A 19,390-nucleotide genomic window follows, 5' to 3' on the forward strand; every position below is an offset into this window, starting at 1 on the left:
TACATAGCAATAGAAACACTGACCTAATTCCATAAATCTGCTGGCCTAAATCACAGGGTCTCTCCAAATAAAGGAGCACTGCCCTTAGAGCAGCAGTAGCCTCGCCACAGAGGTGTAAATGACACTGCACCACAATGTGCTGTATGCAAGTTCTATGATGTGAGTATTTCGAGATTTTGTTCCCCAATATCCTGATTTACTGTACACGCTATGCATGTACATTCCAGGAGAAGAGACAAGATTTGTCATTGTAATTCAAAAGTCAAAAGTCAAAAAATGGGTAGGTTGCATAGAAAGGGCATCCGGCATAAAAATTGTGGTGAACAGGAGTGACTCGCTGTGGTGACCCTTGATGGGAAAAGTAAAAAAAACAACAACAAAAAAGCAACGACAACGCAAATGAAAAAGAAAGTCGCATCGACAACTTTATTCTCTTAAAAACACGTCTCGCTTTAAAAAGATAAGATAAGCTTTATTAGTCCCGTAATGGGGAAATTTGTAATAACTTTAATGGACCTTGAAATTTATTGCCACACCACTGATGCATATACAGTACAATGGAATACAGGCATAACCTCAATGTGCTTATGAAGATTATGAGAATTCAACGAATGAGACATTTTTTGTGAGAAGAGATTGCAAGATTATGGATAAGCGTGTGAGCTCGGTAAAAGCTGCTTCAACAGGACATCGAGTTTTGGTCACTATAAACTAGGGCTAAAAATGCAGTGTTGTTAATAATAGAAATCTGTTGGAAAACGGATGAAAGCAAATATTAAAATAATTCCAAAGAAACTTTATAAAACTAGTGGAGAGAGCACAGCTGTGTGACTGACCTTTCTCGCTGATGCTTTCCATGTCCACGTCCTCACAGCTGGTGTACTCAGGCGTGGAGCCGCCCTCCTCCTCTGAGCTGCTGATGGACATCTGCCTCTTGTTTACTCCGCGCTTGCTCTTGTACGAGCGCGAAGGGGGCGGTCGCAAAGACTCAGACTGTTCCGAACTTTGAGAGTCCTTCCTCAACAACTTGTCCCCACCTTTGTCTCTTGCCGTGTGTGCTAAACCTGACTCAAAGCAGCCCATCTTATCAGGAGGTGCCCGTCCCCCAGGTTCCCCCACGGTCCTTTCCACAGAGTACGCACGATAGTTTTCTGTTTGGGCTTTGCGGTTTCCTCTCCTGGTCAGACGGCTTTCAGTCACCTGCGCTTCACAGCCTCCTCCATCACCAGGCCCCAGTCCGACCTCGTTAATTGCAAGATCACTGTGTCTACGTTCGTGGCGGACCTTGGATACCTTGGCGTGCATGCGCATCTCCTGTTCCTCCTTTTGTGGCTTAACAGGGTATCGAGCAAGGTTGGGGTCACTACGATAACGGTTCTGGAACTCCTCCTCACGTAGCTGCCGCTCCCTCTGTTCATCATCCTCTGGTCGTCTTCGGTTTCTTTGTAAATGACCCAAGTTGTCTTCCCCATCATTATACTCCTGAGAATGGATCTTTTCCAGCCTGTGACCATCTCTTGGTTGTCTCTCTCGTCGGTCCCCAGGGCTGACCCTCTCATCCAAAGATGACTGAGATGGCAACTTTCCGGCAGACCTCCGGCCGGTACCATGCCCCAGGCCTCCCCTACCATTTTGTTCATGGTAGGAAACTGGCCGTTTTCTAGATTAAAAATTAGATAATTAGATAATACAGTATGGTGTACAGACACACAAACATAAAAACATATGCATCCACAATGAGTTTCACTCATTCTATGTCTTTAAATAGGATTACAGTGACACTAAGAAGCAAATTTAAATTTAGCTTGAGGGGCTAGGCATGGATTAACAAAGATTTGAAAAATAACGGTGAAGCATCATTAGTGGAGTAGAATTACTGGTCATGAAATCATTTACATTATACAGTTATTTCCACATTAAAATGTTTACTACTGAAATCTTTGATCCTCCCCCCAAATAAATACAGTGAAGATCTTATTTCTTGTCCAATTTGCCAAAAAATAAAAGATTAATAAACAAACAACATATAAACTCTCTATCTCTATGTAAAGTCTATATTGTGATTCATGGTTCATGCGCCCTGGCCCGCTAAATTAGAGATTTTTAAGCAATCGTTTTTATGTTTTTTTATACTAAGCCAAGGCAAGTCCAAATTTATAGTTGCGAGCCTTCAACGTAACACTAATTGTGGGGGATAGGGTCTCCTGGTCTCCTCAGCCCGGTCTCTTGTCCACCAATCAGCTCCCTCTAGCCACTCGCCTTGTCCAGGTGCTCCTCGTTGTCACGTCAGTTTGATTTTATTTAGTTCCCTGCTTCTTTCAGTCAGGGTTGGTTCATTGTCAAATGTCATCTGTCCCTGTAGGTCATGTTTCCCATGTTTTTGGTTATGGTGCGTTTTGCCCTTTTTTTTGTTACATTGAATTTTGCTGTTTTGACTTTGTTAATTTAGTATCTGTTTGCCTCCATGATCCTTGTTTGCCATTATTGTTTGTAAATAAATCCTCTTTTGAGTTTCCCGCACTCCTGCCGTGGCTCACTGCTTCCCTGCATTCGGGTTCACCACCTCCTTGCTTCCAACCTGCACAAACTCGGACAAGAAAGCCCGGTAGACAGCCAATTTTTTGCTGGATTCTCCCTTTCAACCAGTCAGCAATTTCTGTAAAGATTATTATTTATTTATTATTATTATTATTATTTGGTTAAGAATTGAACCAAAAACTGTTTGGGTGAAAACGTAAGTATTCATGAAAATAATTTTTTTTGCCTTTTATTATTATTAGTTATGTGAGAATCTCTCTTTGAATGTTTTGAACTCCTGTTTGGGTGCCAGTGTTGTTAAGCATCATCTGCTTTAGCGGAAGTTTTTACCGATAGTGCTCATTTTCCCAAACGTACATCATGTTGTCCTTATTTTAAGTGAGACTGAATCAATAGTGCCTCTGCTGATTGCAGCCAAGTAGAGTACTCTTATTGCTCACATTTTGCTTTGCTTTGTTTCAAAAACAGGATTACTCAATTAGTTCCACACGACAGAATTTTTACCAATCTATGAATGTATTATTATACTCATCCCTAATAGTGATACATTCTACATGAAAGCAATATAATACATTTTGTAATCAGAATGTATCTTACTTTTCTCGAAGTGGTACACTTTGGGAGCGAGTACCAGGCATGGTGTCTGGAGCCTGAGAGGCAGTACCGCCAGCAGGCCCCTGTGTCCTGCGTGGCAGCTCTGTATTGCTGTTAGTTGTAGAGGACGGGGCTTGAGACTTGGAGCGGAGTAGCTTCCTATCCCGTTGGACGTCACCCCCTGTGGCTGGGTCATTCAAGGTGGAGCCCAGGCTCCCAGGCCGCACTCCTGACTCTGAAAACCATTCTCCTGATTTGGTGAGAATCTCTTGCTGCTTACGGCACAGGTTGCATACCCACATTACCTGTAGGAGGTAAAAGGATGTGTTTAGCAGGCTAGTTCTATTAATAAACATAAATGTACTTATTTTCCAAAAGTGTTCGGACGTGCTTTTTTAAACTACTATATTATAAATTAAATTAAACTTAAAATTAATATTAATAAAGGGAGCATGGTGGTCGACTGGTTAGCACATCTGCCTCTGAGTGCTGAGGACTGGGGTTCAAATCCCGGCCCCGCCTGTGTGGAGTTTGCATGTTCTCCCCGTGCCTGGGTGGGTTTTCTCCGGGCACTCCGGTTTCCTCCCACATCCCCCCCCAAAAGAAAACATGCGCGGTAGGTTAATTGAAGACTCTAAATTGCCCATAGGTGTGAATGTGAGTGCCAATGGTTGTTTGTTTCTATGTGCCCTGCGATTGGCTGGTGAACGGTTCAGGGTGTACCCCGCCTCCCGTCCGAAGATAGCTGGGATAGGCTCCAGCAGCCCGTGACCCTAGTGAGGATAAGCGGTAAAGAAAATGGATGGATTAATTAATAAATTACTGAATGAAGAGGTCAGGACAAGCAGGGCAAAGTTTTTAATATATTGCTGACCTTTTCTCTGAAGCCATTGAAATACTTTACTGGCTTTGATACAGGTGAATGTAAGTCATTCACATAAAAAAGCATTTCATGATAATAACGTCGTCATTGGTGATGAAATAAAATTTATCTAGAGTATTTAGGGAGTTTGTTGGTTTCATCTCAATACACAGATGATTAAAATTGTTTAATTTATGCATTTTAACTGTAACTCAGCCCTGCTGCTACACCACATAACATCACACATGATGATTGAGTATCATGGGCAGTGAAATGATCAAATTTGATTCCTCATCCTCTAAATCAGACCCAGAGACAACATTAAATACTCACATGGAAGCATTGTTACAGGATGTCGCCTCACTTAAACAGGACAAAAGCAGGATTAATCACCCTCCGTATTTATAATCCCAACATTTATTTCTCAGCAAACAAATCCAGAGCACCAAAGAAAAGCAGCGATCGCTTGTATTCCACAGCAGAAACATAAATTAAAAACAGGGCACTACTATTAATTCTGCAATCCATTTGATGATGTTTCTCAATCGAAAGCAGGATGGACTTGTAGCAGCCATTTTAGTAGTTAGCATCACGCTTGCCAGAGCACATTCATCCTGAATCCCAGTTGGCGCATGTCCAGACTAATCTAAAATAAATCAGCTGGTAACAAGGTCCACAGTGAACAAGCAAACGTTCAGCCACACACCACAGTCCCTCTCATGTCGTTCTCCACCTCTTTACGTTAGAAGAGAGGTTGCAGATCATCAGTGTCCAGTAATCCTTTCAGCTTCTCGCTATTTTTTTTTAACTCATCATCAAATGACAATAAAAGCGTCCAGTTCTCAGTTTAATGTAAAGTCCCCGTTTCCCTGTGATTCCTTCATGCATAATGACAAAAACTGGAGATTAAATCAGAAGGAACCACAATAGAGTATTTGTATAACAATAAAATAAATGGTAAAGTAATACAATATTTTACCATAAAATAAAAACAAAAAATTAGAATCTCAAAAATGTGAAACTAATCTGTCACAAAAGATACTTTCATTTGATGAACTCCAGGATATACCAGATAGAAAGTGTGATCCAGCAATCAAAAAGGTATCTTCCAGAGTAAACAAAATCACCATTTTCCTGGTACAGAATTACATTTTTTTTTTTTTTTTTTTACCTTTGTGGCTTGGTATTTCTTGAAAACTGTAGAATAATATTGGTAAAATTGTCGAAGAATGGTATAGAAAATGCCATTACAAAAATAATTATGCTCAGTTTTAGTATAAAATATTTCAGTTATACTAAAAATATGAACTAAGATGATTTAATTATATTCAGTTATCAATTGAATGCTTCTATAACAGTGACACACCTCAGTTTTACAACCCAGTAAGAGCATTTGTTCCCATGTTTGTTTGTGTGTGAATGGTTCCATACACGCATGTGTGCATAGGTGTGAGAACCCAGAAAGAGAGACGCATTTAAAAATTATTGACTCTTGAAATGCTATGCGCTACATGACTTTGCAACGTTGTGTGGACATCGGGGACTGTGCCTCTGGATTGGCAGACCAGGGTGGTGGTCCCCCTTTTTCAGAAGGGGGACCGGAGGGTGTTTTCCAACTACAGGGTATCACATTCCTCAGCCTCCCTGATGAAGTTTATGCAGGGGTGCTGGAGAGGAGGGTCCGTCAGGAAGTCGAATCTCGGATTCATGGAGGAGCAGTGTGGTTTTCCTCCTGGCTGTGGAACAGTGGACCACCTCTACACTAGGGTTGGTAACGATAAACCGATACGACCAGATATCCCTTCGTGAAGGACCAGAGATACGACTGTATCGTTAGACTAGACTGGACTAGACCAGACACACTAGATACAAAATCCGCCTGGAATCCTTAAATACATCAGTTGTAGGGCTGTGGACTGGATATCGCGAGGCTAGGAATTGGTTGCCTGAGGCTTTATGGTTTTATCTTGTAAAACAAGCACGAGAGGTCTCACGCTGTGCTCCGCAGGTAACGTTATTTTTAAAGCCAAACACAGCAGTGGTGGATACTAGCGACACTACTAGTTGAACTACATTTCTCCGTAGCGTCAGTATTTCAATATCAAATAGCTTTTGAGTAGTTAAGCTAATTTCGTGGTCACAGCGATAGCAAAGTAACGTTCCCCGATGAGTTGTAAATATTGAATGCAACGTCACGTTGCGTACCTTATTTCAAGTCCGCCGTCGACATCGGGGCCGGCGGTGAAATGTGTGGCCCATATTATAAACATGCAGACAATATGGCAAAGGTAGGTACATCTCTGCAATTACCTTGGGCTGTCACACAGCAAACTAATGCTTCTTCTCAAGTCCTCGCGGTCCACTTATACGTTCGTAGTGGTACTGTGCAACCCTAAAAAGAAACTTCCGAGAGGACACACAGCCAGGTATATCACGAAGCTGACACAAGAATCACCAGTTGAACTAAGCTAGTCATCATGATTTAAAAGTTAAAAAACTTAGTCAGCACTCAGCAAGCAGCAAAAAAAAAAATAACAAAAAAATGGTGGTCCTAGCTTGAATGGTATACGAGACGACCCCCCCCCCCCCCCCCCCCATGGCTCTTTAAATACTGTTTGTGGAGAGAAAATCTTCAAAATTGTTGTATTGTTGTGGTCTATTTAAATAATTAATTTGATATTTTAAAAAAGTGTGGCACGGTGGAAAACTGGTTAGAGCGTCTGCCTCGCAGTTCTGAGGACCGGGGTTCAATGCCCAGCACCGCCTGTGTGGAGTTTGCATGTTCTCCCCGTGCCTGCGTGGGTTTTCTCCGGGTATTCCGGTTTCCTCCCACATCCCAAAAACATGCATGGTAGGTTAATTGAAGTCTCTAAATTGTTCCTACCAACACCTATGATTATTAGGGTTGGGCATCGAGAACTACCGTTCTCCCGGAACCGTTTAAATAAAAAAATTCCGGTTCCCAGTTTCGATCAGAATCAGAATCAGAATCATCTTTATTTGCCAAGTATGTCCAAAAAAAAACAAAACAAGGAATTTGTCTCCGGTAGTTGGAGCCGCTCTAGTACGACAACAGACAGTCAAATGACATAGAACACCTAAAGACATTGACAAAAAACACTCACTGAGCAATAAAGGCTTGCTAGTTATCTGGTAATGCCGGTACATTTTTTTTTTGACAATTGTGCAAAAAGATCCAGTCTTCTAGCACTTAGAGCAGTTCGAAAGACTAATATTGCAATAGTGCGGTGCAATGACCATTGTGCAAAGGGCGCCGAGACTTCACGCGAGTAGTGCAATAATCTGGGACAATGTTGATTGCGCAAATGTTGCAGATACTCCTCAATCAGTGTGCAAATGGAGCAGATGCTACTCTGGCATGAGTGGCCATTATTGGTCAACAACAGATATGCAAATAGTGCAGCGTGTCGAGACTACTACAGTGAGTGCACAAGTAATGTATAATTGGCCCCACAGAAATGTGACAACAAACTGAAGTCAAAAAATTGCCAGCATGTTGAAATGGAATTGTAGGTTAGGTGTTTAAGAAGTTGATTGCAAGAGGGAAGAAGCTGTTGGAATGTCTGCTCATTCTAGTTTGCATTGACCGGTAGCACCTACCGGAGGGAAGGAGCTGGAAGAGCTGGTGACCGGGATGTGGAAGGTCCGAGAGGATTTTGCATGCTCTTGTCTTAGTTCTGGCAAGCGTGCAAGTCCTCAAGTGTGGGTAGGGGGGTATCGACAATCCTTTCAGCAGTTTTGATTGTCCGTTGCAGTCGGAGTTTGTCCTTTTTTGTAGCAGCACCAAACCAGACTGTGACTGACTGGATGACCGCTGTGTAGAACTGCCTCAGCAGTTCCGTGGCAGGCCGTGCTTTCTCAGAAGCCGCAGGAAGTACATGCTCTGCTGGGCTATTTTGAGGACGGAGTTGATGTTGGTCGCCCACTTCAGGTCCTGAGAGACTGAATTCCCAGGAACTTGAAGGTCTCGACGGTTGACACAAGGCAGCTGGACAACGTGAGGGGCAGCTGTGGTGAAGGATGCCTCCTGAAGTCCACGATCATCTCTACACTCTTGAGCGTGTTCAGCTCCAGGTTGTGTCGGCCGCACCACAGCTCCAGTCGCTCCACTTCCTGTCGATATGCACACTCGTCACTGTCCTTGATGAGGCAGATGACAGGGGTGTCATCTGCAAACTTCAGGAGTTTGACAGCCGGGTGCGTTGAGGTGCAGTCGTTCGTGTAGAGAATGATGCCTAGTCGTCTTCCAGCCGTGAAAAAGAAGTGGTGAAAAACAACGAAGAAGCGGCATAAACCAACAAAGACGAACGTGCACGATGGCGTGCTTGTGCCCAACGGCAGCTGCGGCGAACAAAAGTGTGTCTTAACTTCGTTAAAATTAATGACCAGTCGCCTCAGTGCAACACTTGAAATAAGATTACATTGTGCAAAGGAGGCTTTCACGATGTGTAGCGTCTGACGCGCTCCAAGCCTCAGCCTTCACCGCGCGGAGCTTCAGTCAACTCTCAGTCAACTGTGTGATTGAAACAATAAAACACGTCTATGCAAACATTGAGATAGCTAACAAGATAAATGGTTGGTTGCACTTTTGCACTGATGTTTTTTAGCGCTTATTTTAGTCTTCAAACCAACGTAAGAGCCAATTGGGGGGGGAAAGCTGAACATTGAGCTAAAACGTCCCCGTAGTAACATTACATCGCAATGAATTGGGACAAAATTCACATAAACGTTGTCTCACTGTATCACAAACACTAACCTTGTGCCTCATTGGTGGGTAGGGAAGCAATCAGCGTTTTATAGCATTTGGTTCCAACCATAAAAAAAATATATAAAAAATAAATAAATCACCGGTGCCGTGTGAAGTTACTTTTCGTGCCAAAATGCTGCGTTCCAGTGCGTACGATTCAAAGTAAAAAGGTACAAGCTTAAAACAGGAAGTCAAGTTAAAACTTTCACATATAAACCATTTGACATGATGAAATAGTCCAAAATAACAATTTTAACAATGCTATATTTAACTTGGCGGCACGGTGGACGACTGGTTAGAGCGTCAGCCTCACAGTTCTGAGGAGCGGGGTTCAATCCCCGGTCCCGCCTGTGTGGAGTTTGCATGTTCTCCCCGTGCCTGCGTGGGTTTTCTCCGGGCACTGCGGTTTCCTCCCACATCCCAAAAACATGCATTAATTGGGGACTCTAAATTGCCCGTAGGTGTGAATGTGAGCGCGAATGTTGTTTGTTTGTATGTGCCCTGCAATTGGCTGGCAACCAGTAGGCTCCAGCACGCCCGCGACCCTAGTGAGGAGAAGCGGCTCAGAAAATGGATGGATGGATATATTTAACTTTTAGCTGAAACGTCAATTGGGTTAGTTCCACACACACATCATTAGGACACCCTTTATTTACACCATGCAAACATTTTTGATCCAGCCCCCTAAAAGAGTCGGACTCAAGAATCGTTTGGAACCGGAATCGAAATAAGGAACCAGAATCGGAACCGGAATCGCTCAAATTCAAACAATACCCAACCCTAACTATCGTCCTAGCTGCACTGATGTTAAAATCCAAAAGAACAAACTTGATTGACTGTGGCTGTAAATCCACCAAAGTGCAAGAATTATTCACAAAACCGAGAGAATTTCTGTGAGTTAAGCAGTAGTGATGTGTCGGTCGCGAACAAAATGGCTCTAAGATCCGGATCTTTGAAGCAAACGATAACAGGCGGCTCGTGATTGGGAGCCGCTTTCATTGTTCACTTAAGAGAGAGCCCGCACGTGATTGGTCAATATGTGTGGCACTGTCTCTCTCTCTCTCTCTCTCTCTCTCTCTCTCTCTGACTGCACCGAGCAGAGAAGGGGAGGGGCGGGAGCACACACAGCAGTACACAGACGGAGGAAGCAAGATGAGTGAGAAGCAGAGTAAGGGGTCATAAGAGAAAACACAAAGGTGCTGGTAAGGAATAGTTTGGAAAATGAGTGATAGCAGGAAAATGCATAAAATCTGGACATTTTTAAAGTTCGTTGACAATACAAAGGCAGTGTAAAGTGTGGAGGGAAAAATCTCTTATCGGGCTGGCTGCACAACCTGCTTAGGCACCCACTGTGCAATGAGAGGAATACAAGACAAGCATTTGAACCTGGTATTAATGAAGGTTCCAGTGTGTCTAATACACCTGTTGCACATTGTAGCAATGTCAGTCCCTTCTGAGAGAACCTTCTCCAAAATTGGAAACAACAAATAATTGACGACAGAAGAAACCAGATCAGCTCCTCAAAGCTGATCAACTTGTTTTCTCAATGCCAAAATTAACGATAGATAAGTTATCTTTTTGTTTTCCATATTTTAATTCATGTTTTGTTGTGTTGTGTTTTGCAGCGATTCTGTGTTGTCTCAATTTGAATTTGTTTAATAGAACAAAATTAAAAGAATCAAATAAATACCAAAATAATAAAAACAAAAATAAAATATTTATTAGTTGAAGTCTAAATAGTTATGTTTGTTTTTGTATTTTGTTTTATTGTAGCACCAAGTAACGTGAATAAATAAAGCCATATTTTTATAATAAATATAATGGAAAATATTGCACATTTTTACATTAGTATGCATAATTTTACATTCTTTTTGCATCATAAATGAAAAATAACAAAATAAAATCTGAAGAGCCGTTCTGGAGCCAAAAGAGTTGTTTTTTTAGTGAGCCGATCTAAAAGAGTTGGTTCTCTAAAAAGAGAAACCAGACAAAGCAATGCTCAAAGCGGTGGAACGGTGTCCGACTGGTTAGCACATCTGCCTCACAGTTCTGAGGACCGGGGTTCAAATCCCGGCCCCACCTGTGTGGATTTTGCATGTTCTCCCCGTGCCTGCGTGGGTTTTCTCCAGGCACTCCGGTTTCCTCCCACATCCCAAAAACATGCATGGTAGGTTGATTGAGGACTCTAAATTGCCCGTAGGTGTGAATGTGAGTGCGAATGGTTGTTTGTTTATATGTGCCCTGCAATTGGCTGGCAACCAGTTCAGGGAGTACCCCACCCCTCGCCCGAAGATTGCTGGGATAGGCTCCAGCACTCCCGCGACCCTAGTGAAGATAAGGGGAACGGAAGATGAATGAATGAATGCTCAAAGCATCCCCATATGTGTTTTAATGAATGAAATGAGAGATACTAGCTTCCAGCTTAAAATAACACTTTATAAACACAAAATGTATTGAACAATCATTAATAATAGCTTAAGTACTCTCCTGTATTGTGTTTTTAAAGAGCAACATAAAAACACTAAATGAGTTGAGCTGGGCAATGTATTGCACATGAAGGAGAAGGATGACAAAACAATGTGCCAGTCATCTGGTTAAAACGCATAAGGTCTGAACGATTAATGGCACTTGTATTTCTAAAATGGCAACATGATAACACGCAATTTTCTAATCGAAATGTACGTAATGTTACAAGGTGGTTATGTGATGTGCATGCGAAAGAGAGCATCTGGTGCTATCAGCTTCTCACGCTGCAAAATATAAGCTTCAATATGAGAGAGAGATCGAGAGCGAGAAAGCGAGAGAGAGAGAGAGAGAGAGAGAGAGAGAGAGAACGTGTCAATGTTCAATGTTAGCGCTAAAGGACCCTGATGGAAATACATACTTGTTTCACTGCTCAAGCCATATCACATTGTGGAGTACAGTCGGTCTTGTAAACAAATAACTCAAAAACAACCTAGTTTCCCTCCATAATAGAAGAAAAGCAAAGGGTAAAAAACTGCTCTCGTCACATATTGCAGCAGATCATTTTTAGATAATACTGCACAGTTTCAGGAATTTTACACATACAAGTGGAATGTGAAGGGAAGTTTACAGAAAATAATTGCCATTTTAGTCATTCATAATTTCTATTTGTGTTTTATTTCCATGTTGTATTGTAATACAGAGACTGAGCAATAATTGCATGTGGTAATTTCAGCAATGCTAATCTAATACGCTCAGTGCAGTGTACATATCTATCCTTGTTAATTAATGTCATGCACCCACTCAACAATACAGTTACTAAAAACGTATACCAAGTGGTACGACATGCAGAATATTTCAAAATCTATATGTGCTGTAATGAAACAATGATTACATAAACTTTGACTTGAGTATCTGGTGCCATCTGTGGTACAAAATAGAGTTGTTAATTTACATAAAAGGAAGGGGAGCAGGTAATCGAGCTATTTGTTATAAAATGTACTGATGATGCTTCCAAAAATGTTTCAGGGTGGGTGAGGGTTTATGTGTGTTCACAGCTGTGTGTGGTAGGGACCAGCGCTTGACTGCTTTCCACTGGGAGGCAGTGCTCCTCTAAAAACAAGACAGACAGTAAGCGTTTGTTTCATTTTCTGGATGCCATCTGGCAACAAGTTCTAGCACCTGCAACAGCAGAGTAGCTTGTCAGAGAAACCTTTCAAGCACACCTTGTTCTACTTCAATGTCCAGAAATTAATTGGACATGGAAAAAAATCAACTTACCACCGATAAAATGTTTAAAGTCATACACTTATAAATGGAATGGAAAGGGATCAGCCAAGAGAGGTCTTATAGAAATAAATAAATACATAATTTCTCTTGACATTCAATGCCTCGCTGAGCCAGACGGTCACACGAACCCTGGCTTATGTCACCCGGACCATAAACTAATTAACAGCTCCCCTAGAAATATGGGTTTCCATTCATCAAAAACCCCATGTTGTGCAGAACTGAGATGCTGACCAAAAGGTTGGGAGAACCTCTTTCCAAATGTGACTGTTGGAGCCAGGTCGACAACAATATATTTATTGGTTAGACAGGCACTAGATTGAACTATTACCCCCGGACCTTGAGTTAGGTTTAATCACTGTTTTTTTGTTTTGTTCTTAGGAACTCAAATACAGCAATCAACTATTTGTTTTGATATTAAAACATGCACACAAGGTGCTGCCAGGGGCTCTGGGACAATTGATGGAACACAAGCGACACCCGCTGTCGGTGCAGAGTTACTGCAAGCCTCGACATTTACCAACGATTTTCAGACTTTAAATGTCCGCTGTGATTTTACGAACTTTGCATGAATGCTCCTAGTATATATCATGACACCAATGTCACTAATGATTGCTTTTCCACAGGTCTGATGTCAAATCTGTTTGTCAACTGAATCAGATGAGATGTTTTACCTCACACAACACAAATGTGACACCACAAATATTAAGTGTTTTTAGCCACCACATAAAATTGAAACACGCATTGCATATATAACCAGGGTGTGTGTGTGACAATGCAGAAGCTGGGAATGAATTCACTTATTTCCAATGGTTTTAAAACCACAAATAATCCTAGGATGGAAATTAATACTAAGAGGTGAGGTCTGTCTTCCACTTGGTCTCCTGTGCATAAAAGACCGGAGCCCCCTTTGTTCTGTTTCTCCAGCTTGCCGAAGATACTCTCACCACGAGGTGGCAGAGATGCACTAAACCTTCCTCGCCGCACTGACAAGCGCGGACCGCACAAGCACTCTGCCCTCGCCCCGAAACTACACTTCTGTGTGTGGGGGAAGCTTGCGAAAAGATCTGTCAGGAAGGAATTTTTAATTTTTTTTTCTTTTTCTTCCTTTTTCTTCAAATACACTTGTTCGGCACCCCGGCTCATCCATGTGGAAGACCGACCAACCTGTCTAAGTTGCGTTCTAACTTGAGCGAAACATGTTGTTTCCTAAGTACAAATTGGTGCGTAATTGGATTATAATAACGGTCAAAGAAGTTCGCAACTCTCACATTGTCACCGTGCATGCTCATTCCACCCTCACATCACAAGTTCATTCTTTCACCCTACATTTTGTTCTTTACGTACATTTGCTTGGAATCTTTGTAGTCCAGTCCCTCTGCCTTGTTTCCCTGCAGTTTTCCCGCTTATATATAATTAAATTTTCTTTAAAATTCCACTTTTTGTGTCGTTTTGTGTGTTTGAGTGCAACAATAAATCTAGAACTATTTTGTCCATGTGGCAAACCTTCCAGGATAGAGAGATTGATTAGAGGTTTTCATCACTTTTCCTCAAGTTTATGAATATAAAAACAGACATGATGCCCCTTTACGAGACAAAGATAGTTTGATTATAACGTTAAACGTAAATCAAATTAAACGCAGGCGTCGCTTCAGGCATATTCTTTTCCTGAATTAATTACGTTTTTATCCAAAACCAATATAGGCTACACCAGAGATAATTAATAAAAACTAGCGGAAAAGAAGACAAGACAAAAAGACAACTGGTCAGGGACGATTGTCAACTGAAACATTTAAATTGGCACCAATATGGTACTGGCTGTGTGCCATACGTGACAGTCTTTTGTTTGGTTTATATCTCATGTGGCAATGGAGTAGGGTGGAAATAAGTCATTGTATATGTATACTATGGTGTTACAGAGATCAAACCTTTTTGACATGATTTCAAATATAGAGTCAACAATTCAGTCACCTAAAGCATTTATGATAATTTTAAAAAAAAAATGGCTCCAGAAGTAAATGAATATTTTACACTGGCAATGGAAGTTTGTGGGTTCACCTGAGGAGGGCAGTCCCTAAGAGATGCACTCACAATCTCAGTAATTTAGAAGAAGCACTGCAAGCACTGCAAGGAAAACTGGGCAAATTGATGTGCAAAAGATGTGCGATACCATCTTATTCCCAGTGTCATGACCTTGTCCTGCAGTACCTCGTAGGAGCTCGGGTGGCGCCTTGCGCCTCTCTCGCCCTCTCTTTCTCTCTTCCCCTTCATCCATCCATCCATCCATCCATTTTCTGAGCCGCTTATCCGCATAAGGGTCGCGGGAGTGCTGGAGCCAAACCCAGCTATATTCGGGCAGGAGGCGGGGTACACCATGAACTGGTTGCCAGCCAATCGCAGGGCACACATAAACACACAACCATTTGCACACACATTCACACTTATGGGCAATTTAGAGTCGTCAATTAACCTACCATGCATGTTTTTTGTAAACTGGAGTGCCTGGAGAAAACCCACGCAGGCACGGGGAGAACATGCAAACTCCACACAGGCATGGGCGGGATTTGAACCTCAGAACTGTGAGGCAGACGCTCTAACCAGTCGTTCACCATTCCGCCCTCTTCTCCTCTATTCACAGTAATCAGCAGCTCCTCGGCTGCGCACCTGTCACCAAACAGCCTTCATTACCACCTGCAATAAAACCTGCCAGATTCCGGAAATCCTCGCCAAAGTATTAGTGTTTCTCCTGCGGTACAACAGTCTCTCAACTTGCACGTAAAATACGCCAGTCTCAGATTCCCTGCTGATCCCCGTGTCCTTCCTTCTCCGCAGTGCTCCCTCCGTGTTCCCCGCCGTGCTGAACACCGCCCAGCCATCCACCTGCTCACGCCACCGCCTGCTGCACATTCCCAGCCTCGACAACCTGCCAATACGCCCCAAGGATCCATCCTAAATATCCGCTTCAATAAACCTTTCACCACAATCCTTTCAGCCTCCGCTTGCTTCTGGGTCCCGTTAATATCAAATCGTGACAGAATACTCTGGCCAGCATGGACCCAGCAACCCCGGAGGCGCTACAACATGCACTCGCCCTCCAAGGCGCCCGCATAGGGAGACAGGACAAGGCTCTGCAAGAGATCATGGCATCCTTACATTCCCTCACGCAACAAGTCGCCCTCCTTACCACGAAAATGCAATCCGATCATGCTCCCGTAAGTAATCCTTCCGAGCCCACAGCCTCCAAGCTACCCCGCCCCCCGTACAAAGAACCTCACGTCCCTCCGCCCGAGCCCTATTCTGTGGCCTTAGGTGCTTGCAGCCAATTCCTCCTCAATTGCTCCCTTGTTTTCAACCTACAACCGCTAAGTTATCCCACTGAAAAATCCAAGGTCGTGTTTGTCAGCTTAATGGGCAACCGCGTTATGACACAACTCCTCTCCGGTACTCCAGTCATTTGATTCTTTTCCGCCGAACTCAAGAAGGTTTTTGATCACCCCGTTCAGATAAGAGAAGCCACCTGCTACCTCCTTACGCTCAATCAGGGCACTAGTTCCGTTGGCTCATCCATCCATCCATTTTCTGAGCCGCTTCTCCTCACTAGGGTCGCGGGCGTGCTGGAGCCTATCCCAGCTGTCATCGGGCAGGAGGCGGGGGACACCCTGAACTGGTTGCCAGCCAATTGCAGGGCACATAGGAACAAACAACCATTCGCACTCACAGTCATGCCTACGGGCAATTTAGAGTCTCCAATTCATGCATGTTTTTGGTATGTGGGAGGAAACCGGAGTGCCCGGAGAAAACCCACGCAGGCACGGGGAGGACATGCAAACTCCACACAGGCGGGCCGGGGATTGAACCCGGGTCCTCAGAACTGTGAGGCTGACGCTCTAACCAGTCGGCCACCGTGCCGCCCGTTGGCTCATATTCCCTAGAATTCTGAATTCCTGCGGGTGAATCCGGGTGGGATGATGCCGCGCTTAGAGGAATCTTTTTGAACGGTCTGTCTAAGCAGATTAAGGACGCGCTCGCTGCGCGAGATGAGCCCTCCTCTCTGGAGGATCTCAATTCACTTTCCATCCGTCTTGACAACTGGCTACGGGATAGAGCGTGCAAGATCACGTCCACCGTGGGCACGGCACCGTCAGCATCTCAACCGCCTTCTGCACCTCCGACTGCCCCTTTGTCACCCCCCACTGCACCAGATAAGTCCATGCAACTAGGTAACACACGACTAGACCCCCAGGAATGTCAGCATCGCGTCACCCAGCGACTGTCGATTTATTGCCGCAAATCCAGTCACTTCATTGCTTCATGTCCCTTACGTCCAAAAGACCAGGCTCACCATGACCCAAGAGCGCCGTGGTGAGCCAAACTATTTCCTCAAGCTCTTCTTCCCGTATGACCGTGCCCAATTGATTCTGGTGCAGACGACAATTTAATTCATGAAGGACTGGCACTTCAGCTCCAACTCCCTCTCCAACCACTTCTCCCAAGAAAGTTACAGCCCTGGATGACCAAGTCATATATCCTGTCACTCAGCAAACAGTTCCATTCACCCTGCTTATTTTCGGTAAATCATTGTGAGAACATCCCTCTTTTTGTCATCCCTTCCCCTGAGACCCCACTTGTCCTCTGAATTCCCTGGCTCAAAAAACATAACCGCCATAGACTGGACGCACTTGTCAATCACTGGATGGAGCCCTCACTGCCATTCACACTGCTTGCTCTCTGCCATACCGCCCTCCTGTAAACCACCAACATCTGCCACACCTGTTGACCTCTCCCGGATACCTGAGGAATACCATGATCTCTCCCCTGTTTTCAGCAAAGACCTGGCCACCCCCCTTCAACCTTTCCTGCCCTGAAAAAAAAGCAATGGAGAACTATATCTGTGACTCTCTGGCTTCCGGACTCATTTTACCTTCCTCATCTCCAGTAGGGGCCAGCTTCTTCTTTGTTGAGAAGAAATATACCACTCTCCGCCCCTGCATAGACTACCGTGGACTCAATGACTTCACCGTGAATAATAAATTACCACTACCCCTCATCGACCCCTCTTTTGAACCCCTCTGTGACGCCCAGATGTTCACCAAATTGGACCTACGAAACGCCTACCATCTCATCCGTATCAGAGAGGGGGATGAATGGAAAACTGCTTTCAATACCCTGCTCAGACACTTCGAATATTTGGTCATGCCGTTCGGATTAACCAACGCCCCCGGAGTCTTCCAATCCTTCATCAGTGACGTTCTCCGTGATATGTTAAATCAGTTTGTTTTTGTTTAATTGGACGACATCCTCATTTTCTCTTGCTCTCCCGAAGAACACCGCAGTCATGTATGCCAAGTCCTCCAGCGCCTCCTTGAAAACCACCTGTATGTCAAACCAGAAAAATGCGAATTCCACCTCTCCTCCGTGCACTTCCGAGGCTACATCATTGCCAAAGGACAATTGCAACCAGACCCTGCCAAAATCCAAGCAGTCGTTAACTGGCCTAATCCCACCACCCACAAAGAATTACGTTTCCTCGGATGCACTAATTTCTACCGCCGCTTCGTCCGCAATTATAGTAGAGTCGCAATTCCTTTCACCAGTCTCACCTCCACCAGCTCGGCGTTCCAATGGACCCCAGCCGCATCCCAAGCCTTCGACCAGCTGCAAACCCTTTTCGACCAGTGCTCCCATCCTATGTCACCCAGACCCCTCCCTCCAGTTCATGGTAGAGGTGGACGCCTCAGACACTGGGGTGGGGGCCATTCTGCTGCGCCCCTTATCCATCCCAAGCCGCCCTTGGTCCCACTTCGCTTTGGATTTCGTCACCATTTTCACTATTATCGATCGATTTTCGAAGTACATTCATGACATTCCCCTTCCCAAGCTTCCTTCTGCCTTTGAAACTACTAACCTCCTTGTTCTTCTTGTTTTAACAAAATCCACGGTATCCCCAGTTCCTCAGTTCTCCCAACTCGTTTGGAAGGAATTCTGTAAAGCGGTGGGCGCAGCAGCCAGCTTGTCTTCCGGGTACCACCCAGACGGAGCGGGCAAATCAGTCTCTGGAGTCAGCTCTTCACTGCGTTGCCACACGCAACCCCACCTCCTGGAGCTCATTCCTCCCTTGGATTGAGTACGCCTGCAACGCCCTCACCAGCTCAGCCACCGGTATATCTCCATTCATGGCCTGTTACAGTTTCCAACCTCCGTTATTTAAGGAACAGAAGAATGCGGTGGCAGTTCCCGCTGTAACAGATCACCTAAAAAGGGTCCAGTCCGTGTGGAAGGACGTCAGGGCGGCGGAGAAGAATATATAGCTCGCGGACCTTCATCGTTCCCCTACGCCTGATTACAAGGTGGGTCAGACCGTTTGGCTTTCCTCCTGCGACCTCCCACTCCAGACTGAATCCCGCAAACTCACTGCGCGCTTTATTGGTCCATTCCCCATCACTAAAATCATCAATCCCATGTCAATTCAACTTATACTGTCATGTACTGCCCTGCAGTACTGTTTTTGGAGCCTGGATGGCGCTTTGCGCCCTCTCGCCCCCTCTCTCTCGCCTCCCCTCTCTTTCAGCACCTTCCTCAAGCCTGCCTGTTCCCGGAAATCCTCACCAAAGTATTGCAGCTTATTCCAGCGGTACCACGGCCCACTTACCTCACGTAAGGCACACTGTTCCTTGTTTCCCTTTTTGACTCTTGTGTCTCTCCTCATTGCCAATATTTCCCCGTGTTCCTGATCCACGTCATTCCTGCCGCCAAGCCAGCCGCCTGTCCTCTCCACTGCCTGCCACCTGTCCACGCCACTGCCTGCCAATGCACCCAGGACCACCTCCATTACCTTCCGAAATAAACTGTTCATCACAATCTATCTGCCTTCGCCTGCT

The 19,390-nt window shown here is 44.4% G+C and overlaps 1 protein-coding gene across 30 annotated transcripts in view; it reads right to left on the reverse strand.

Moving 5' to 3' along the window:
- rims1b (regulating synaptic membrane exocytosis 1b) overlaps positions 1-19,390 on the reverse strand; it is a 146,735-nt gene that overhangs the window by 51,586 nt on the left and 75,759 nt on the right. For 29 of the 30 annotated variants that reach the window (XR_009788359.1, XM_061772160.1, XM_061772163.1 and 26 more), the window contains 2 exons: positions 3,136-3,437; positions 837-1,660 (listed from right to left, as the gene is read on the reverse strand). Coding sequence is in view for 29 of the 30 variants with exons in the window: in XM_061772160.1 (XP_061628144.1) it covers positions 837-1,660; positions 3,136-3,437 (1,126 nt within the window). In the remaining variant the exon portion in view is untranslated. Of the gene's footprint in view, positions 1-836; positions 1,661-3,135; positions 3,438-4,327; positions 4,960-19,390 lie in introns of those variants that run through there. The other variant, XM_061772180.1, reaches the window with a different exon arrangement.

This window comes from Phyllopteryx taeniolatus, chromosome 4, assembly GCF_024500385.1.
Source record: "Phyllopteryx taeniolatus isolate TA_2022b chromosome 4, UOR_Ptae_1.2, whole genome shotgun sequence".
NCBI lineage: Eukaryota > Metazoa > Chordata > Actinopteri > Syngnathiformes > Syngnathidae > Phyllopteryx > Phyllopteryx taeniolatus.